Source organism: Dreissena polymorpha, chromosome 1 (genome assembly GCF_020536995.1).
Source record: "Dreissena polymorpha isolate Duluth1 chromosome 1, UMN_Dpol_1.0, whole genome shotgun sequence".
NCBI classification, from domain to species: domain Eukaryota; kingdom Metazoa; phylum Mollusca; class Bivalvia; order Myida; family Dreissenidae; genus Dreissena; species Dreissena polymorpha.
In genome coordinates, this window is record NC_068355.1 from 102,543,138 (window position 1) to 102,567,563 (window position 24,426).

A 24,426-nucleotide genomic window follows, 5' to 3' on the forward strand; every position below is an offset into this window, starting at 1 on the left:
CACAAACCCAGGTTCCTTCAATATTGATGCTGACCTTACCCTCCCACAGTCCCAGGTACCCTCAATATGGATGCTGACCTTGCCCTCACACAGGCCCAGGTACCCTCAATATGGATGCTGACCTTGCCCTCCCTTAGTACCAGGTACCCTCAATATGGATGCTGACCTATCTGTCCAACGGGCCCAGGTACCCTCAATATTGATGCTGACCTTGCCCTCCCACAGGCCCAGGTTCCCTCAATATTGAATCTGATCTTGTCCTCCCACAGCTTACCCTCTCCCAGGCCCAGGTACCCTCACTATTGAATCTGATCTTGCCCTCCCACAGGCCCATGTATCCTAAATATATGTATGTAATAAAGTTATGCAAAGGTATTCAGAATTGTTAACACCTAAAGGAGAGATTTTAAAAGAACATGGCTTTAACAGACTGAAAAATGCTGTTGTGTTCCAAATGAATGCAAAAACAAATCTTATTAATGCAAATATAAATTGAAATGTAACAATACACGAATATGTTGGCAAACAAAATCCCTGTTTGAGTTATTTTGTGAAATTCATACTATACCATTGGAAGTCATGAAGATTTCTTTCCTCTGCTTACAGTGCCAAGCAGACGCACCAGATAGCAGAGGCAACAGCGGAGAAGAACGCACGTTTGAAGGAGGCTTTTGGCATCAGTGACTACTATCAAGATGGCAGCTCCTTTGATCCCAATAGGAAGGCCAAAGAGGAAGCAGCCAAGGCCTTGGCAATGGCACACAAAAAATATGCGTAAGGGATCTATAGTTGGTTTAATAAAATGTCTATGCTATTAGGGTCCTGGCAATGGCTTAGGATAAATATAGTATTGCTGTGCCGTTATGTCCTGGTAAAGGCATTCAACAAATGTTTTTAAGAGTTTGATTGGTCTTTAGGAAATATTTGCTGCGCTATTACCCCCTTGGAAAATGGATAGAAAAAAAATATGTGTGGTAATGTGTCTGTTTCTATGGTGTGTTGAGCCTAGTACTGTTACAGAAAGCTAATGTGTGCACTTGTTGAATAGTTTTTGCATCCCTGTCAATTAAGTGGAAGTTTAATGTGCAATTTTATTTTCCTTCCATGTTGGGCATCCGTGTTCTTTATAAATTACATTAACATATAGCTTGGTCTTAAATTGGGAATGGTCATCATACGAGGTCAATAAAACAAACCCTCTAGTGTATCCTTGCACATGTTGCCATTTGCATAATAAATGAATTTACACATGCCCTCAGGTTTATTCATCACTGTTTGCAAATTCATGTTTCCAGAGACCATTTCAATATGAAAGAGCTGTATGTAAAAGTGTCTGTATTTGTTGTTAAGTAGTTTTTGATAAATATTTGTCTGTTACTGTATTGAATTTCAAATGCTGATTTTTTGTAACATTTGCTTTTGACTATATTGGCTATATTGTGTTCATCATAGAAAATTCTAGTATTATTGCACCAGCATTCAAAGATAAATTGGCATACAACACTTTAAGACATACATTATTTTAGCTTACAACATGCTCATAGTGAGCTTTTGAGATATCCTTTTCATCCGTCTTTCATTGTGCAACAGTCTTATTGACTCATTTTATGCCCAATTTTCATGAAACTTGGTCAGAACATTTTATCCCAATGATATGTCAGATGACACTGGGTCAGAGGGATATAAAAAAAGTCACTAGGTCAAATAAAAGAAAAATGTTGTGAACACTTAAGGCCATAATTATGTACATTTATTTCACAATCTTCATAAAACTGTGGCAGAACATTTGTTCCAATGATATCTCACTAAGTTTGGAACTTGGTCATGTATGGTCAAAACCCAAGTAACTTGGTCAAAATTAAAGAAGCTCCTGAACACTTAAGATGGAGCATTTATTATCCAATCTGTAATTAAATTAGATCAGAATAGTTGTCCATATTGATACTTTTGCCAAGTTAGAAACTGGATTATGTAGGGTAAAAAATTAGATCACTTGTTCAAATTAAAGAAAAGCATGTTGACACCCAAGAAGTAACATTTGTATGTACAAGCTTTATGAACATTAATGTCTCCACGGACTGAATTAGGATTTCTGTCTATTTAAAAGAATGGTTGCCATAAATTTGGGCAGTTTGACATACAGTCAAACCTGAGAACAGCGGTCAGTCAAGGGAAATAACCAAAGTGACCGTTGTCCACAGGTGACCGTTGAATTCGGATCACAATTTTAAGATGGTTTGTCAATTGGTAGTATTGCTACGTCGTTACCCCACCCAGTCGTTTGCATACAGTGTAAAACAGAGGCTCATTGCCGTAAAGTAAGCATAATAACAGAAATAACTTACGTGTGTACATTGAATAATACAGAATAATATCTTATAGATTGATTTAATTTCATATTGTTAAACTAAAAACATGACTTTATCAACGCTGGTATAATTGTTTACTCATGCATCTCGTTCATTCAGTAAATAAAGCTTGTCACGTGCCGTTGACGTCACGTCCTTACAAGTCTAAAAAGCGGGACTCTTTTAAAGAATGATCCGAAAATATTAATTTCAAATCGATACTCAATGTTGTAAGTACAATGTACTAATTAGCAGTCATTTAATTAGCGATAATTACTTTAAACGTGTCACACACTATGAAATATTTTCTTTTGAAGATACCCCCACAATTATCCCCGGAAAACAAACCGTCTCAACACCTTATTATTTGTTTACTCTCAGCGGGCCGCTTTTATAATATCAAAGACAATTACCGCTATCAGACGCTTTAACCGCAAAATAGACGGACAAATGATGTGCTGTGTTTGTAATTTTCGCGACTCGAGACGACTGACGCGTGACCGTTGATTTCAGGTCAAACATGAAATTCGGAGTGGAATAAAGTGGCCGTTGGCCGTTATGGACAGGTGGCCGTTAAATTCAAGTGTAATATAGAGTGTTTTTCGTCGGGGGGATTTCAGACTGACCGTTGTCTGCAGGTGACCGGTAAATTCAGGTGGCCGTTAGGTCAGTTTCGACTGTATGTGGCTATTGTCAAACCATTTGAAAACTCAAGAGGTCACATCTTTGACCCACTTATTGTGAAACTTGCTAAGAAGAACAAATTGTGTTATAATGATATATGTAGTGAGTTTGAAAAAAATGATTGTGGTTTGTTAAAAAGTAAGTCTATAGTAAAAATGTGTGTATTTAGCTTTCTGCTCAGAACAGTTTAGTTTCTAGGGGGGTCAGATGGTTAGCACCTTAACCCATTTATGCCTAGCGTCTAGAAAAAAGGCCTTGGCAAACAGCGTAGACCCATTTGAGACGCCGCATGATGCGGCGTCTCATCTGGGTCTGCACTGTTTGCTTAAAGGAATTTTTGTAAGAATTGTTCTAAATATAGAAATAATTATACTAGACATCCCTAATTTTGGAAATAAATTGATCCAATTTAGAAGAATGGGAGAGTCCACTAGGCATAAATGGGTTAAGGCCTAGTTTATATATTCCATGAATACACTATTACTTCTGTATAATTTATGCTTATCAAGATGCCTTGCCTTTCTATACAGTAACTCATCACATAAAGCCTGAACGTGCTTTTAACTAACTGTGTAAAAAGGCGCTTTTTCTTAATTTTATTGTCTCAATATCAAATACAGTGTGTTGTTTAAAGCATATATGTATATATGGTATAAAACAGGTTTTTTTTAATAATGAACTGTGTGCTGTTATGGTAATACCATCACAGATATACATTGCCAATATTTTCAGAATCGTGCAGGATTCTGACTCTGCATCAGAAACTTCTCCCAGCCCATCACCACAGAAACAAAAAAAGAAGTCAAGGTATGTGTTTGCAAAATGCATTTATTTAAGATATAAGGCTACAAGCTTTTTATGTCCCCCACCACTATAGTGGGGGGCATATTGTTTTTGCCCTTTCCGTTGGTTTGTTTGCCCCTACTTTAACATTTTGCAATAGCTTTTGCAATATTGAAGATAGCAACTTCATATTTGGCATGCATGTGTATCTCATGGAGCTGCACATTTTGAGTGGTGAAAGGTGAAGCTCAAGGTCATCCAGTAAAGTCAAAGTTAAAAAAACAAATTCAAGGGAGGTAATAAGCTTTATAGGGAGATAATTATCTGAACCTGCCAATTGATAAAAAAAAATCGAAGCAGCGCAGTAGGGGACATAGTGTTTCTGACTAACACATTTCTTGTTTGTTTTAAAGATTTGTTTATAGATGATTTTCCCTGTTCAAAGATTGAAAGGTATATAGGTTTGCCTAGGTTGTCCTTGAATCGATTCTTTTCACATTTTTGGGATAATTTATTGTTGGGTATCATATCTATGCCAGGTTTGATACTTATCCAAACAGCCCAAGGAATTTGTTATCTATGGCCCAAGACAATTTTGCCTTATAAGTCATCAACAAGACCAAGAGTTGTTGATTCTTCACCAAATTTCATACAAAAAATGTTTGCTATGAGAATCTTTTGATATAGCTCTACACAGTTATGGCTGATCCTTTTTCAAAATTTGAAAAACATTAAATTAAACCCAGAATATGAGGTTGCTATTGGGTAGTGAATATCGTGTCCAGTCAGCGGTTTGGAGCTCACTGGTTTTATCTCCTCTGTGCCAGTGCTCTTTAGATTTCCCCCAAGAGTTGATTCTACCCAGGTAATGTAGGGATTTTTTTAAGTGTTTGACTTTTGTTGAAATCAAGCTTAAAACAACAGGTTTAAACTTAACCCAAAACAACAGTACTGACATTTTTGCTTTTGTTGTTCATAAATTGTTCTGCCTGTAATATGAGGTTGCAAATGAATAAACTGTTAGACGATAACAATTTTAAGAATGTTCCTTCTCTTTATCTTAAGTATAAGAACAGGTTTGTTAAAGCATGCCCAGGCCAAATATGATTCTGTATGACTTCCAGGGACAAGAGTGAATCAGTGGAAAGAAAGTCATCTAAGAAGAAGAAAAGCAAAAAGCATAGGAACGATCGGTAGGTCAGGTGATCAGGTCACATGGTTGCTATAAATAGACGTTAATATCATGTGGTCCTGCTTACAGTTATAAAACAGACACTACTAACCTTCATTTTGCTTTGTTAAGGTGTGTAAATGTCCATTTCAATATCCTAAGTTTCTGGTCACTTACCGGTTGGTGCATCTTATTTTATATTATTTTATAACATCAGAAAAAGCAGTATGCATGAGACATAAAATGACAGACAAAACCATTTTAAGTAATCTACAAACAAGCTATTTAATCTTTTTTCCTTAACCATCAAATAATGAATAGTACATTAATTAGAAGAATTCCACTTAAAATATTGAAAATCAAAATTGTTTCCATATATAGTTCTCATATGTATAATATGATATTCTTCTGTTAAACTTGATAACATAATATTTAAAAAATTGATAGTAAGAAATCGTTCAGAGCATGGCTTTTTCTGGTCACTGTGTTGTTAAAGTGCATAAATTGAATAAAAGAAGATAAACAATTAAAAGAGTCCTTATATCTTTAAAATCTATATGATTTAAACATGTGTTAAAGCTGCTAAATCTGTAAAATAATAGCCTTTTTTTATTTGCAAATGAGCGCACTCTTAATGTAAACTATACATAAAAATTACTATTGATATTTATTTTAATTTTAAATTCTTTAAATTCAGAAATGTAAGGTTTTAACATGTCACTGATTAACCAATGTCATTGAATGCTGGAGTCTTTGGAGTGTTCCATGTTTGTGCATCTCTGTGTATAGAAATATTTCTGAAAATAATCATGGTTTTACATGTAAATTAACAAAGCCAAATATGCTAGACGCTTAAGCATCTTGTAGTTTGGTAAGGTTATCACTTCTCTGATGCTTTTATTTGTGTAAAGAATTGTGACTGCAACATTTAAAATAGATGACAGTTTATAAAACAAAATCTATTAGACCTTCTGTCTGTCAGTCTTTCAGGCCACTTGTGCAAAGTATACAATTTGGGAGTATAGAAGGGATTAAAATGAAACTGCATGTACACTGTAATGAAAGACAGTTATAAGGGAAAGTAGAGTACAAGGGCAATAAATCTCACTAAATTTTACATATTTTTTTACATGTTATCTTGTGTAGACCATAATTCAGTATTAATCCATTTATGCCTAGTGTCTAGAAAAAATGCCTTGGCAAACAGCGTAGACCCAGATGAGACGCCCATGATGCGGCGTCTCATCAGGGTCTGTGCTGTTTGCTTAAAGGAATTTCTGTAAGAAATATTCTAAATATAGAAATAAATATACTTGACATCTCTAATTATGCCCCCCTTCGAAGAAGAGGGGGTATATTGCTTTGCACATGTCGGTCTGTTGGTCCCTCCACCAGGTGGTTTCCGGATGATAACTCAAGAACGCTTAGGATCATGAAACTTCATAGGTACATTGATCATGACTCGACGATGACCCCTATTGATTTTGAGGTCACTAGGTCAAAGGTTAAGGTCACAGTGACCCGAAATAGTAAAATGGTTTCCGGATGATAACTCAAGAACGCTTAGGCCTAGGATCATGAAACTTGATAGGTAAATTGATCATGACTAGCAGATGACCCCTATTGATTTTCAGGTTACTAGGTCAAAGGTCAAAGTCACAGTGACCCGAAATAGTAAAATGGTTTCCGGATGATAACTCAAGAACGCTTATGCCTAGGATCATGAAACTTTGTAGGTAGATTGATAATGGCTAGCAGATAATCCCTATTGATTTTCAGGTCACTAGGTCAAAGGTCAAGGTCACAGTGACCCAAAATAGTAAAATGGTTTCCGGATTATAACTCAAGAACGCTTATGCCTAGGATCATGAAACTTCATAGGTACATTGATCATGACTCGCAGATGCACCCTATTGATTTTCAGGACACTAGGTCAAAGGTCAAGGTGACCCGAAATAGTAAAATGGTTTCCGGATGATAACTCAAGAACGCTTATGCCTAGGATCATGAAACTTGATAGGTAGATTGATCATGACTAGCAGTTGACCCCTATTGATTTTCAGGTCACTATATCAAAGGTAAAGGTCACGGTGACCTGAATTAGTAAAATGGTTTCTGGATGATAACTCAAGAACGCAAATGGCTACGATCATGAAACTTCATAGGTACATTGATCATGACTCGCAGATGACCCATATTGATTTTGAGGTCACTAGGTCAAAGGTCAAGGTCATGGTGACCCGAAATAGTAAAATGGTTTCCGGATGATAACTCAAGAACGCTTATGCCTAGGATCATGAAACTTAATAGGTACATTGATCATGACTCGCAGATGACCCCTATCGATTTTGAGGTCACTAGGTCTAAGGGCAAGTTCACGGTGACCCGAAATAGTAAAATGGTTTCCGGATGATAACTGAAGAACGCTTATTCCTAGGATCATGAAACTTAATAGGTAGATTGATCATGACTCGCAGAAGACATCTATTGATTTTCAGGTCACTAGGTCAAAGGTCAAGGTCACGGTTACCCGAAATAGTAAAATGGTTTCCGGATGATAACTCAAGAACGCTTATGGCTAGGATCATGAAACTTCATAGGTATATTGATCATGACTGGCAGATGACCCCTATTGATTTTCGGGTCACTAGGTCAAAGGTCAAGGTCACAGTGACAAAAAACATATTCACACAATGGCTGTCACTACATCGGAGAGCCCATATGGGGGGCATGCATGTTTTACAAACAGCCCTTGTTTTGGAAATAAATTGATCCAATTTAGAAGGATGGGAGAGTCCACTAGGCATAAATAGGGTCAATTAAGCACTGGGGCATTCAGCACTTAATAGTGGTAGCACTTGTTTTATATTATACTTTGGTATGACAATATGATTATTTGTTACCATGACCCCTTAAACATGTGATACAGGCTATACAGATGTGCATAATACTGGGTTCAGGTGTTTCGTTATGAATTTAATTTCTGTACTTTTAATCCACATTCACTTACTGTGGTACAGCCATGCATTTAATAATTACTGGTATACATGTATATGAATAACTGAACATTATTTTGGTAAAAGACATATTGACAAATGTTATAGATACACTCTTTTATAAATTCTATAGGTGTCACAACATATAAAGTGGAATTGAATTCAGACTTTGTTCTGTTCATCAACAATGATAATTGCCTAATATTTTAGGGGTTATGTGATTGAATGAAAAAAAAATGTATATAACTTTTTTCTGGATATCAGTGCAGGGAAAACTCTAAACAAGACAATTTGACATTTGACGTATCTCAAAATCAGTATTTCTACTGTATGCTTGGTCGTACAAGCTCATTTTAAATAACATTTGTGGTAACATGTTCATTTGTATAGATTTTCTTTTGATATATAATAGATTATAATATTATGAAATATATTGGAATCTTTTAACAGCCCTTATTTTTAAATATACACATATATAAAGATTTGTTTACAACAAATTAAAACAAAATTATGTGATTTCAAATATCTTTGTGTTATTACTTATTTTGCATGCTACAATTTATTTATTGTTAATTTTGTGTGGATCTTTGGTGTAACGTTTCAAATAGTTTCCTTCCTTCTTTGCATTGAATCCATGAGAATCTAACTGTACATAAACTGCACACATGAGTACATGGACTACATGAAATCCAAGATAGAACACTTAATTCCATACAAGCTTACATTGTTATGTTACTTGTTTTTATTGACTCTTAAAAATCAGTCCAATATGAAAAATAATGTTGCCATGTTGTAATTATGTTACAAGTGTTCATTTCGTTTCCCAATGTTTTTTATGCCCCCTTTCGAAGAAAAGGGGTATTATAGTGATCATGACGCGCAGATGACCCCTATTGATTTTGAGGTCACTAGGTCAAAGGTCAAGGTCACGGTGACCGGAAATAGTAAAATGGTTTCCGGATGATAACTCAAGAACGCTTAGGCCTAGGATCATGAAACTTATTAGGTAGATTGATCATGACTCGCAGATGACCCCTATTGATTTTCAGGTCACTAGGTCAAAGGTCAAGGTCACAGTGACCCGAAATAGTAAAATGGTGTCCGGATTATAACTCAAGAACGCTTAGGCCTAGGATCATGAAACTTGATAGGTAGATTGATCATGACTCGCAGATGACCCCTATTGATTTTCAGGTCACTAGGTCAAAGATCAAGGTCACGATGACCCGAAATAGTAAAATGGTTTCCGGATGATAACTGAAGAACGCTTATTCCTAGGATCATGAAACTTGATAGGTAGAATGATCATGACTCGCAGATGACCCCTATCGATTTTCAGGTCACTAGGTCAAAGGTCAAGGTCACGGTGACCCGAAATAGTAAAATGGTGTCCGGATGATAACTCAAGAATGCTTATGGCTCGGATCATGAAACTTCATAGGTACATTGATCATGACTGGCAGATGACCCCTATTGATTTTCAGGTCACTAGGTCAAAGGTCAAGGTCACAGTGACAAAAAACATATTCACACAATGGCTCTCACTACAACGGAGAGCCCATATGGGGGGCATGCATGTTTTACAAACAGCCCTTGTTTATACCCCCTTTCGAAGAAAAGTGGGTATATAGCTTTCGCACTGTCCGAAGTTGTATCTAGACAATATATGGGTCATGTCGGGTCAAAAACTAGGTCAGGGGGGTGAAAAAACTAATCCAAGGGAAATAATAGGCTTTAAATGGACATAATTATCTGACCTGCCAAATTATATATTTTTGAAATTAAATCAAAGCGGCGCAGTAGGCTGCATTGTGTTTCTGACAAACACATCGTGGTTAAAGGTCAAGGTCATCCTACAAGGTCTAAGGTCAAAAATACAAATCCAAGGGAAGTAATAAGCTTTAAAGGGAGATAATTATTCAATATTAAACATAGCAACTTGATATTTGGCATGCATGTGTATCTCATGGAGCTGCACATTTTGAGTGGTGAATCTACAGTCACGGTAGTGGCTTTTAATTGTTTGCTACTAAAAATAGAGACTTGTTAGAGACAATTATTTTCAACGGAAGTAATTTATATAATTATAAATCTAATATTATATATTTCCTTACCAAGAATTCAAGTTCTTTTCACAGTTACTGTACAGATTTGTTATTTTGATTATTTATAACTCAAATGATTGATTTGTCAAAGTTTTTTTTAAATGATATAATTTGTGAATTAGATACATGATGAACTCTGGCTATGATCTCTTTGATAAACCACAGGCCTTGTTGTCAGTGATGTCTGACTTGGTCATTTTTGACTGTCTACAGGCCCCCCCCCCCCCCCCCCTGGTTGGATTGGACAAAATCCAAGGGAAGTAATAAGCTTTAAAGGGAGCTGATTTCTATACCTGCCAAATGATAAATAGAAATTTTATTTCAAAGCGGCGCAGTAGGGGGCATTGTGTTCCTGACATACACATCTCTTGTTTTGTTTATCATTTGTTTGGACTGACTAAGACTAAAAACGCAAATTTTGTGTTGCTTTCACTAAGATCCTATAAAATCTTTACAAATATAAATTAATCAGTAGTGTTCTGTTATAGAAATAAACAAACTTATTCTGTGTAAGGTTTTAAACAGGATTTATGAAGTCCTTCCTCTTCATCTGTAACAGATTTTTATCAAACTCGTGCAATATGTTTCGTCCTGTCAAATAAAAATGTGCCCACTGTACCTTGATCATATGTCATATGTATTCGTCATGGTATTTTGGTTTTCTGCTAAATTGATGTTTTAGCATTTGTTACTTTATGAATTTTCAAAGGTTACTTTTATTTTGAGCAAAAATGGAAACTAGAAGGTGGGTACTAGCAGATGCACACATAACAAAAATTCTGTTGTGTAGAACAATTGATATATTATTTCAAAATTGAAGATTTTTATTCCCCCCTGCGAAAGAAGAGAGGGTATATTGCTTTGCACATGTCGGTCTGTCGGTTGGTCCGTCCACCAGGTGGTTTCCAGATGATAACTCAAGAACGCTTGTGCCTAGGATCATGAAACTTCATAGGTACATTGATCATGACTCGCAGATGACCCCTATTGATTTTGAGGTCACTAGGTCAAAGGTCAAGGTCACTGTGACCCGAAATAGTAAATGGTTTTCGGATGATAACTCAAGAACGCTTAGGCCTAGGATCATGAAACTTGATAGGTAGATTGATCATTACTCGCAGATGACCCCTATTGATTTTCAGGTCACTAGGTCAAAGGTCAAGGTCACAGTGACCCGAAATAGTAAAATGGTTTCCGGATGAAAACTCTAGAACGCTTAGGCCTAGGATCATGAAACTTGATAGGTAGATTGATCATGACTCGCAGATGACCCCTATTGATTTTCAGGTCACTAGGTCAAAAGTCACAGTGACCCGAAATAGTAAAATGTTTCCGGATGAAAACTCAAGAACGCTTATGCCTAGGATCATGAAACTTCTTAGGTAGATTGATAATGGCTGGCAGATGACCCCTATTGATTTTCAGGTCACTAGGTCAAAGGTCAAGGTCATGTGACCCGAAATAGTAAAATGGTTTCTGAATGATAACTCAAGAACGCTTATGCCTATGATCATGAAACTTCATAGGTACATTGATCATGACTCGCAGATGACCCCTATTGATTTTCAGGTCACTAGGTCAAAGGTCAAGGTCACTGTGACCCGAAATAGTAAAATGGTTTCTGGATGATAACTCAAGAACGCTTATGCCTAGGATCATGAAACTTGATAGGTAGATTGATCATGACTTGCAGTTGACCCATATTGATTTTCAGGTCACTATATCAAAGGTCAAGGTCACTGTGACCTGAAATAGTAAAATGTTTTCCAGATGATAACTGAAGAACGCTAATGGCTAGGATCATGAAACTTCATAGGTACATTGATCATGACTCGCAGATGACCCCTATTGATTTTCAGGTCACTAGGTCAAAGGTCAAGGTCACAGTGACAAAAAACATATTCACACAATGGCTGTCACTACAACAGGAGAGCCTATATGGGGGGCATGCATGTTTTACAAACAGCCCTTGTTTAATTTTCTTTTGCAAAAAATGTACTTTTGTGGCCCTCACAGAGAGCTATGTTAGTCAGTCTATGCCTGGCTTCCAGCGTTATGTGTTGTCAACTTACTAGGTTGTTACATATCTTTTTCATCCACTCTCGATAAAATTGGCCAGATACTTATCTTGACAAATGCTAGACTGAATTTGATTCTTGGTCATGTTTTAAAACATCACATCACCAGTTCAAATCTTAGAAATGCCTTGTTAGCACTCTTTAAGAGTCACATTTATTAGTTAATCTCTTTGCAAATTGGTCAGAATGTTTATCTTTCCAATAATTTTTTTTGTCGATTTTAAATATAGGTCAATTGCATCCTAAAACTGGAACCAGGTCAAAGCTGGCTAGAAAAGCCTTATTCAAATTTTAGAGGCCACATTTATTTTCCAAACTTGATAAAATTTATTATTTTTAGCTTGACAATAATAAAGACTAAGTGCAGATGAGGGTCATGTAGGTAAAAAAAACTTTGTCACGACATCATATCTTACGACAACCTTATTACCACTAGATCCTACTGGCAGTTATCACTCAAGCTTGTTAAACTTGTTAAGAATGTTTATCCTTGTAACATTAAAGGGACATGTTTAAATTAGGCAAAGTACAGGTAAGAAACAAGGTCATCAGATGAAGTATTGGACTATTGTTGTACCTTGAACTCAGGTGAGCACTTTATGGCATTGATGGCCCACTTGAACTCAGGTGAGCACTTCATGGCATTGATGGCCCACTTGAACTCAAGGTGAGCACTTCATGGCATTGATGGCCCACTTATACTCAGGTGAGCACTTCATGGCATTGATGGCCCACTTGTAGTCAGGTGAGCACATCACAGCATTGATGGCCCACTTGAAGTCAGGTGAGCAATTCATGGCATTGATGGCCCACTTGAAGTCAGGTTAGCACTTCATGGCATTGATGGCCCACTTGAACTCAGTTGAGCACTTCATGGCATTGATGGCCCACTTGAACTCAGGTGAGCACTTAATGGCATTAATGACCCACTTGAATTCAGGTGGGCACTTCATGGCTTTGATGACCCACTTGTGGAATGTGGAATGGATTATTTTTCATTTACACAATAATAACAGTTATTGCTTAATAGTATCTTAATATTCTATGTTAAACAATGTTCAATTAACTCTGTGATTTCTTTTCACTGATGTTATAACAGCTGTTTGCTTTCTGTTTACTTGCAATGATCTGTATGAGGGGCATTTTGACAAAGGTAAAATGGTTTTGTCCTTTATCTTTAATAATTCAATGTCATGAACAATATTGATGAATATGGTACTTTTCGCATTAGGTATCATGATGCAACCTGTGTATGTATGTGATATATATTAGATTACAAAATGAACGTTATATATGTGCATACTCAAATTAATTAGTTTTGGATTTGGTTAGTTAAAATTGTACTGAAGTGTATTGTGACATAAAAGAAATAATTAATAATAAAACTAAAAATAGGCCCTTTGTTTCAGCATTGTTCACTTTGATTTTATGGTCATTGCATGTATTTGGAACTTTTGATTAAATAACTTATTTCTAGATAACTTTTAAATTAGCTGTTTGCAAAAACACATGCATCATCATTACAATAAACACATTCAGAAGTCATCAATAATCACACGCTTGCACTTTTCCAAAGGCTGACTGTTGTTTCAGTTCTAAAGTCTTCAATCATTTAAATATTTTATGAGTTAGATCATAAAATGAAATCAAATGTTTGTTGTTACAAAGAAAGTCATTGTTAAGAGGCCTGACTGTTTATTGTTATGTCCACTACCATTAATAAACTGTGCACTCCTTTTTTGCCTGCTAATCATTGGTGAAGTAAAACATAAGACCAAACAAACAAGGTAAGAACCCTTGCAGTTGTACTGATTTGTGTTTCCTATGATTCATCAGTTTATATGTGTCGCGTTCTGAGAAAACTGGGCATAATGCATCTGCGTAATGTGTCGTGCCAAATTAGTCTGTGCAGTCCGCACAGGCTAATCAGGGACAACACTTTCTGCTTTAATGGTATTTTTAGTTTAAAGGAAGTCCCTTTGTACCGAAAATCTAGTTTAAGCGGAAAGTGTTGTCCCTGATTAGCCTGTGCGAATTGCACAAGGCTAATCTTGGATGACACTTTAGGCACATGTATTATGCCCAGTTTTCTCAGGACAAGACACATATCTTGTCTCTTTGTTTTTTGGCAGAATAGTTTTCAGATGTTCTACTTTATGGACAGAAATAGTGAACTGAAGAGATTATGCGAAAATCAAAAGTTATAATAATAAGTTCTTTCTATCATCTTTAGAAATTAAAACATTTTTCTCTCAAGGTTGTTGTTTCACATTTTGCAGTCATTTCATTCTAGTTGCTTGTATTTTAGATTGACTATTCCCAGTTTACTGTAAATATGCAACAACTCTAAAAATTATCACTGTTTTGAAACTTCATACATGTGCTTTGTTGTCATTTGAAATTTTCTGTGTAGTTGTAGGAACTATTGAGTGGAAATTTTTGTTTGAAATCATACTTAGCAGTTCATTGTTTATGTTCTGAAAAAGCATCATTGTGACAATGCCAGAAGATGCCATCTATTTAAAATGTGCTGTTTGTATGGTTTGGACAATGACTCTTGGTTGTCTTGTTCCAATGTTAAGATTTTTGGAAGTTTAAAGATTGAGTTAAGTTCACCCATTTTAGTTTGCATACAAAGTATGTCTATATTTTGTATTGCAGTCCTTACTCAGCTAGATTGATGATTTTGTATTATACATGGGACATATAATTTGATTTTAGTATATGGTAGAAAATTATATTTTTATGCCTCCATTCGAAGAAGAGGGGGTATATTGTTTTGCACATGTCGGTCGGTCGGTCCGTCCACCTAATGGTTTCCGGATGATAACTCAAGAACACTTAAGCCTAGGATCATGAAACTTAATAGGTACTTTGATAATGACTCGCAGATGACCCCTACTGATTTTCAGGTCACAAGGTCAAAGGTCAAGGTCACGGTGACTCGAACCAGTAAAATGGTTTCCGGATGATAAATCAAGAACGCTTACGCCTAGGATCATTAAACTTCATAGGTACATTGATAATGACTTGCAGATGACCCCTATGGATTTTCAGGTCACTTGGTCAAAGGTCAAGGTCACAGTGACTCGACACAGAAAAAATGGTTTCCGGATGATAACTCAAGAACGCTTACGCCCAGGATCATGAAACTTCATAGGTACATTGATCATGACTGGCAGATGACCCCCATTGATTTTCAGGTCACTAGGTCAAAGGTCAAGTTCACGGTGAACTCAAACCAATAAAATGGTTTCCGGATGATAACTGAAGAAGGCTTACGCCTAGGATCATGAAACTTCATAGGTACATTGATCATGACTCACAAATGACCTCTATTGATTTTTAGGTCACTAGGTCAAAGGTCAAGGTCACCATGACTCGAGATAGTAAAATGGTTTCCAGATGAGAACTCAAGAAAGCTAACGCTAGGATCATTAAACTTCATAGGTACATTGATCATGACTGGCAGATGACCCCTATTGATTTTCAGGTCACTAAGTCAAAGGTCAAGGTCACAGTGACTCCAAACAGTAAAATGGTTTCAGGATGATAACTCAAGAATGCTTACCTCTAGGATCATGAAGCTTCAAAGGTACATTGATTATGACTGGCAGATGACCCCTATTGATTTTCAGGTCATTAGGTCAAAGGTCAAGGTCACAGTGACTCGAAATAGTAAAATGGTTTCTGGATGATAACTCAAGAATACTTACACCAAGGATCATGAAACTTCATAGGTACATTGATCATGACTGGCATATGATCGCTATTGATTTTCAGGTCACTAGGTCAAAGGTCAAGGTCACAGTGACTCGAAACAGTAAAATGGTTTCCTGATGATAACTCAACCCATAGGTACATTGATCATGACTGGCAGATGACCCCTATTAATTTTCAGGTCACTAGGTCAAATGTCAAGGTCACAGTGACAAAAAACGTAAACACACAATGGCTGCCACTACAACTGACAGCCCATTATGGGGGGCATGCATGTTTTACAAACAGCCCTTGTTAGTCTTGAACTATACACTCATTGAAGAAGTAGTTTACAATTTCTAAAAAATAAAATAATTGTTTTGTTATATTTAAAACGCAAGGAAAAACAAAAGCTTTCTTAAAAGTGATTGGTTGACCTTGTCTTGGTCATCTGCATGTCCAATGGCCAGTATGAAAACTGTCATCAAAACCATCATAGCTTGCCAGAAAAGACTTGTACACAATCATGTAATATGTTTGGCATGAAAGTATATTTTGTTCTTTCACATATGCCTGTACTAACTGTGATACATTACTTGCAGGTCAGAAAGTAGAAAAAGCAAGAAACGAAAGAATAAGCATAAGAAAAGGTAATAGCTAAAACTATATGTTGCAATAAAGAAAGAGGAAAATGATTGTTATGATAACTGCACTTTCAATGTGCAATTTTCTTTAAAACTGGTTTGACAGTCAATTTAAATCAATGGCATAGAACATATTTAATTTTACAGATTTTACATTAAGTAGTTTTGTTGTATGTTTCACATTTTATTTTAATTATGATTACAGATAAGTATACCTATTGAACTTCCTGTTCACAAATACTACAATAAGCGTTGAAATAATACTTTTCAACATTACAAAAAGCAAAGTGAAATATACTTTTCATTTTTATTGTACAATTAATATCATCAGAATAATTAATTGAGCTTTGCATTATGGTTATTAATCGGTCAATAGACAACTCTTTGTAGGTTTCATATGTGGCTTACAATCTTATCTTAGTCCTGCACTCCAAATTATTGTTCATTGACCATTGATCAATGATGAATAAAAAACCATTCCTTATATAAACCATTTGTTTAAGATTCTTGTGAACCACTTTTATAAATACTTGTCTGTTATCAATTATTTAAATACATAAACACAAATAATGAAAAAAAAGCATTAACATTTGTATGCCCCTGAAGGAAGGCATATAGTAATTGCACTGTCCGTCTGTCCGTCACACTTTTGTGTTTAGGTTTCCAAAAATGCTCATAACTTCTATTTCACTTCAGATGTAACCTTCATATTTGGTATGCATGTGTATAGGGACAAGTCCTTTCCATATGCACAATTTTTTTTACCTCTATGACCTTGAACTTCGGGTCCGCGTTTAGGTTTCGAAATCTGCGTTTAGGTTTCGAAAAAGCGTTTTCAGGGGACATATGTCTTCCGATGGAAACAGCTCTTGTTGGCAATGATAACTGAAGGTATTTGTTAATATGCTCCAGAGATTCTGGTGAGAAACGTAAGAAACACAAGCGCCACACGTCCCCTTCTTCTGACTCCGAGTCCAGCACAGATGATGACAAGAAAGGGTATGCTACTGCCTGTGTGATTGATGACATTGTAGAGTTTCTTTTCAAGATTTTGAAATAAAATTATAAAACAAAGTTGTACTGTTTGATGGCAAGAAAAAGGCATTATTTCTATTGCTATTGAAAACCCTTCCTGTTGCTTTTTTTAAATAAAACCATTCGTTTAATTTAATAAATGTGCATGTTTCTTTCCAAATCTTGATTTTCTTTGTGTATAATGCCTTTGTAAATGCTATTAACATAACTATTAATTAAGAGTAATCATCAAGCTTTCATGGACAAGTTCTGCTTATAATTTCCAATATAAAAAATTCAATGTGATATAAAAATTAATTAATTAACTGAACTTTATCACAAAAAATGCTCAATTTTTTAAACAAAATGAGTATCAGAGGGATGATTACAGCTGTCTGGCGTTGTTTTCAGCTCTGGCGAGTCTGAGGAGGAGGAGGCATCCCAGCCCCACAAGTCTCCAGAGAAAGTACGGGAACAAGTCTTGAAATCGGGCTCAGCTGAAAGGTATGATGCTACACTTTAACCCTTTGCATGCTGGGAAATTTGTCGTCTGCTAAAATGTTGTCTGCTGAAATTCTAAAATTAGCATTTTCTTCAATTTTTTTTAAAGAAAGCTATAAGACAAGCAAACAGTTTGGATCCTGCTGAGACGCCACGTTCTGTGGCGTCTCATCTGGATCCAAACTGTTTGCAAAGGCCTTCAAAATTCGGTTGCAGCACTGAAAGGTTTTAAATGACTGGCGTGCATTTGAGATGTTGAAGTTATTTTAATGTTTACAAAACAGATAGCCATATATCTTTTATACTGTTAGATAATGATCTTTGAATACTTAAACTTGTTGCGTTAAAGATAGGAGTAGCCTTTGAATACAGGTATTGACAAGGAGATGATCTTACACTCAGTGGAAACTTATTTCTACAAGTGAAAACGATTCTTATTGATTGTAATTGTTAAAAACTTGATTCTAGAACATCACGCAAGTTTAAGCTAGTTTATTGAACATGATTTTGTTGTGACAATGAAGAAAGCAAGAAAAAAGAATGTGTAACATTCACAGGAGACCGAGACAGGAAGTTAAAGGTCGCAGTGGGTCCCTGTCCTCCCTCGCCTCTAGCCCCTCCCCCTTCTCCACCACGGACCCACAGTCCCTTGCCTGGACAGGGTAGGCATAGTTCCTCACCAGGCCACCGTAGCCCTGATACACGGCAGCCGCATAAACGGTCTCTCACACCAAGAAGTGGCAGCAACAAACACATAAGAGATTCAAGGTCACCAAAGAAAACAAGGTAGACTTTTTTTGTGAATGATAAAAATGGGTCAAAAATTCTCTTTCAGATGTGTAGTAACTATTTATGACTCAAGGAAAATCTAATAAAACTTAAAACAATTAAAAGTTTGTTAAGGGGAAAAGTATGTAAGCATGGGCTACAAGATTCTGTAGTTTTGCATTAAAGTGCAAAAGAAACAAATGTTCCATATATTAAAAGAACAGCAGAGTATTTGAATCCCCAATTTCGATACAAATGAGCTGTGCTGTATGAAAATGGGTTTTAATGCATGTGCATGAAGTGTCGTCCTAGATAAGCCTGTGCAGTTGGCACTTCTAATTAGGGACCACAATTTCCGCCTTAACTGGAATTTTTGCAATTAAGACATTTCTTTTAAAGAAAAGTATAATAAAAGGGGAAAGTGTTGTCCCTGATTAACCTGTGCAGACTGCCCAAGCAAATCCGGGACGACACATCACACACATGCCTTAAACCTTACAGTGCTGGAACCGAATTTTGAAAGCCTTTGCAAACAGTTTGGATCCAGATGAGACGCCACAGAACGTGGCGTCTCATCAGGATCCAAACTGTTTGCTATTCTGATAGTATTCTTTGAAAAAAATTGAAGAAAATGCTAATTTTTGAAATTCAGCAGACAGCATTTTTAGCAGATGACAAATATCCCAGCATGCAAAGGGTTAAACTCCCTTTTTACAGAGCACGGCCGTAAATATTTGATTTTCAAAGAAATTGTATTGTGCATCAAAACAGAAGTTGATAGGTACAAAGTCGCATCTAAACCTTTCATCACATGACTGTCATGTAAAGTCAATGTTTTGATCACAGTTGTAAATATAATTTGAGATGATTGCTTTCATATTTGGCTTGAAGGAGGCCAGTAAATATTCTGTAATTTTGTAAGATGTAAATATTCTCAGTTTATCAACAAAAAATTATGAAATTTAAGACAAATAATAATGATAAATTAAGTATTAATCACTGAATGGATTTTTATGACAACATCACAAGAAAGCCTGGTGTCAACAATAGTACCAAACCAGATTATTCATCACACATATCAGCAGTCACTAATTGTTGTCAATCATCAGCCAGGTCTTGCATCCTTAACACAGACAGTGGGGTCACTTAGCTTATCAAGAACTGTTGTCACGAAAACTCGTTGATTTACAGCGCAAAAAGTCTTGTTTTAATTTGTCAACTTAACTTCTGCTTTATTTTGATAATTTAAACCAAAGTTTTATGTTAGCAAGTGTGTTTTTCTTTACTGGAATTGTAAACAAAGAGTTAGCAAAATTTGCACTCTGTGTGAATTGACAGTTTGACGTCATCAAAGGAAAGCCCCTTCCTGTCTAAAGCCATTAAGCGACAAATTTCTCGCCGACAAAATTGGCTTCCTTTGTCTAGCAATCAATATGCTGAACCAATTGATTGTTTGTTCATTAATGGCAATTCTTCCAATTAAATAATAGCACGTGCATAGCTTCGCCTTTCGAATCTTTTGCAAAGAACGGAGGTGGAGTTTAACGGTTAATTGAGCAAGTGTTTTACCCAAGTTGAGTTCGGATTTGCCGTAATTACTCGGCCTAAGCATTAAAACAATGAAAACATTTATCTAAATACCGATAAGTTCCGATTTACAAACTTCATGTACAGTTGCTTACAATTGCCGACGCTTGTGTTTACAAGATTCCTAGACACATATATCATAAATAATGGCGCAGTGTTTTGTTGGATTATTACTAATTATCAAATTGCAAGGTAAAACTATTTTTAACTACTATTATATCGGGTTTGTTTAATATAATTAACATGTTACTCGATATGGTTGCATCACAAAATCGGAAATAAATTGATAGGGTTGCCATTTTATTGACACTGATTTACCAATTGACGTTTTTTTTTACACGACTTATGAAGTGAACATACACAAAAAGTCACATTTTCGAACCATTTTTATACCCCCGACTTATGAACGTGTAGACCTATGACTGCATTTTTACGGTATATATACCTTAATTACACATTGTCTGCGCGGTCGGTGTACACAGTAAAAAAGGTTAAGAATATAAAGTGCACATCATGTAGACTAGAAACTGTATGTTGCTATGCACTATTACAATTATTTTTTTAAAGTGAATATCATAATTATAATTTTGTGTACTGCACAGTTATGTTTGGAAATCACAACACCCACACTTAAAATTCTCTCGGTTGGAATCATGTGACATTACACATACTCACACAAGATTTGTACGTTTTTCTAACAGTTCAATCGCAAATCAAAACTTGTAAACAGTAATATTAAAATACAAATAAGCTTTTGACCACTATGAATGTGTTGGTAAGATACATTTGAAATAAATTACACACTGAAATATTTTTATGAGAATAACACATTTTAAGATATGTTTGCCTTTACATATTATATGAATGACTTCATATTAAACAATAATTTGATTTCAGGTTTTCCAATCTCTGCAATATAGCTATGTCTTTGTTATTATTTTTATGACAAGAAATTCTCTTTCACTTTGTATATTCTCATAGACCTCTGCTGTCCATCAGCTATCAGATGACGGTACTCAGATTCAATGTCACATATATGTACCCATATTTCAAGGTCACGATCAGACTCTAGAGGTCGCAGAGGGTCCAAGCATGACAAATCTGACTCAGATAGCAAAAGTAGGTCACGTGAGCGTGAATCTCGGAGTCCATCAATTCGCCGACGTAAAGGGTCGCCAAGTCATCTTGACAGACGCAGAATAACTAGGTATCCATGGTTACACAATAGAAACAAAATGTCTCCTATGCTTCATTTGGCTTGTACATTTTAAAATTCTGAGCAATAATATGTAAATAAGATTAACACTTTATAAAAATTGAATATCTAATCAATTTTAATTTGCAAAAAGAAGGACAATATTGAAAACATATGAAGTAAACCTAAGGTGGTTATATATGGGATGTTATTGTGTTGTATATCAAATGGCGTATTGTATAGTGTTGTCGAATTTTAATTTTATGTACACACGGTGTAGTTATTCATTTTTTTTACCCTTCAGCAAAGTTAGATTGGTAAAATTATAGGAGCAAACATATTCTTTATTTAAATAAATATGTTTAAACTTTAATCTAGTTGTGTACTTTATTTTTCCAGATAAACACCCATAATAATATGTGTTTTTTACCCCAGAAATTGTATCTGGTTTATTCATTTTTTTATTTTTACTTCTTGTTATGTTTATTTATTTGTTTTGCATTCTCAATTTTGTTTTCTTATTTTGTGTTGTGCTATTTATTTTGTGCACTTAAAAGGTCAGGGTCACCTGAATATAGGCAGGGGTCAAGGTCAAATACACAGAGGTCACCTAGAAGGTCACCAAGCCCTTACCAGAGGTCGAGAAATAGAAACTGAAAGCGGATAAAATTGGTATAAACCTGTTCAATTTTAAGCATCTTGCAATTTTGCAATGCAGTTAACACAATGATAACCCACATATGTATTCATTAGTAAGTAACCATTAATACACTAACTGAGCTTCTGGTTTAGGTAAACTCTAAGAAGTGCATGTACACATTTGTTAGTTAGAAAACACTAGAATGAGATTTTATAATTTTTAATTGAAATCACTTTTTCCAGTAAATATATTCTTTTTGAATAATACAGAAATCCATTCCCTGAGCACCGCAATAGTCATAATGTGAGTGAGAAATGTGAAGAAGACTAAAGCAGCTGCTGTCTGTGAAAAAATACCACCCTAATATTGACATTATTTAAAGTATTTGCAGCACAAACAAACAATAGCAAAGATTTATTTGGTTAAAAATAAGCTTTTCAATATTTGAAGTTTAATCTCATTTTGTGTACCATTGATTTTTGTAAATGCTATTTGCATGTGACATGTGAATAGTATTTATATGTACAACTGATTTAACATCTACATTTGCAACACATAATTGATAAAATCTACATAAATATACATAATTAACATTCTAACATGTTATTGCGTCATTTTTGTGCATGGTTTTGGGGTTTTGTTCCTGCAATATAGTAGAATTAGTGGTTTTCAGAGACTATGGAAGATTGCCATGACCCTCAGATACTTCCTTTATTAATATTTGTATTGACCAATGAAAATGATTGCTCATACATACTTTTTAAATAATGAACGAAAAGTTTACGGGATGAAAAACCAATGGTAAATAGCTGATCATCAATTTCAATTGTGAGAATTGTCATAGTAACATGACCTGTTTTGTTGTTCTGAATGCATGCATGGTTTGTTGTAGGTGTGATTGTTGGCTTGTTTATTGGATTATGTTGTAGATGTTATACATGTAGTTGGCTTGTTTATTCAGTGCAGTTTTTCGAGGCTTACCGTAATTACTCTATGTTTTCAGACACTTAAAAATAAAAAATAAAATTCGTGTCCGAAAACTTAGATACGAAAAATATTCACACAATTCTGGTGTCTGAAAACTTAGTCGAAAATTGAAGTGTCCTGAAAATAGCGTTAATGGTATCAACGACTACCAGTAATAGCACACGCTTGTAAAATACCATGCCGTTTAGTATAAATTACAGTTATATATGTTTGCACTGCATTTAAATAACTTTAAATGCTTCATTTATTTGACAGAAAGTTACTACAAGGTTGTACTTTGACCAACGAGCTCAAAGATGAGCTTGTGATGTACCGATACTCGCTAGTATGAACCTGTAATTAACGCAATAAAAAGCAAACTATGAATTCTTTGTTTGTTCATTTCCGATAGTTCTTGTCTAACACCTTCCATTGTTCGTAAAACTTGCAATAGGGTGCATCAAACTTTGAAGCATTTAGTATTTGTCACAGTTATTTTACTGAGAAGGGGTAGTACCATTGCGGTAGATAATTGAACTGTTAATTGGTCCTACCATTGGTAATTGCCATAACGCTTATGCTACCGGGCGAAACCATCGTTTAATACTGGTTTACAAGGTTATTTACCATATGACGCAAATGCAATGGTCCGTTGCCGTCAGGCATGCACCTGCCATGTTTTATGATGTTAATCTGGTTGTAAAACCCCATGATCGAAGTGTCATTAGATATTGAAAACAGGACCGAAATTTGGTAAAATAGCGCTGTAAAATATACTGTCCAAAAACTTAGAGACATTAATTATTGACGAAAACTCGTGTGTCCGAAAATTAAGAGTCACGAAAAATAATAATTTTTGCTAAAAAAGGGGGTGTCCGAAAACTTAGTGTCGGAAAACATAGAGTAATTACGGTAATGATACCTTTCAGATTGGCAAATCCATGCCTGTCTCTGTGTGGACAAAAGAATTAATTGCAGTCTTTCACTATTTCACATGTTCGTTATAAAATGTTGAATTCAATTTTAAACCTTGATCATGTTTTAAATTCATTTTTTTATTCAGCATATTCAGTGTAACAAAGATAAGGTATTTGTAGCTTTCAAGTCATGATCAAATTTTATTTCACAAGTGTTTAAAGAAAATTAAAATGTTCACTAGTACCCTACATTATTTTTTATATATATCATATTCAAATTTTCACGTATATCAAGATTTATTTTCACCAATAAAACTCATATACATGTAA

At 35.4% G+C, this 24,426-nt stretch overlaps 1 protein-coding gene across 4 annotated transcripts in view; it reads left to right on the plus strand.

Annotated features, from left to right (window-relative positions):
- Positions 1-24,426, plus strand: part of LOC127865212 (serine/arginine repetitive matrix protein 2-like) — a 77,431-nt gene that overhangs the window by 48,732 nt on the left and 4,273 nt on the right. For 2 of the 4 annotated variants that reach the window (XM_052405208.1, XM_052405209.1), the window contains exons 4-12: positions 607-774; positions 3,765-3,839; positions 4,940-5,008; positions 16,467-16,514; positions 17,421-17,507; positions 17,934-18,026; positions 18,581-18,809; positions 21,433-21,585; positions 22,131-22,245. In XM_052405208.1, the coding sequence (XP_052261168.1) occupies positions 607-774; positions 3,765-3,839; positions 4,940-5,008; positions 16,467-16,514; positions 17,421-17,507; positions 17,934-18,026; positions 18,581-18,689 (649 nt within the window). In that variant the 3' untranslated portion in view covers positions 18,690-18,809; positions 21,433-21,585; positions 22,131-22,245. Of the gene's footprint in view, positions 1-606; positions 775-3,764; positions 3,840-4,939; positions 5,009-16,466; positions 16,515-17,420; positions 17,508-17,933; positions 18,027-18,580; positions 18,810-21,432; positions 21,586-22,130; positions 22,246-22,482; positions 23,420-23,455; positions 23,475-24,426 lie in introns of those variants that run through there. The other 2 variants (XM_052405211.1, XM_052405210.1) reach the window with 2 other exon arrangements.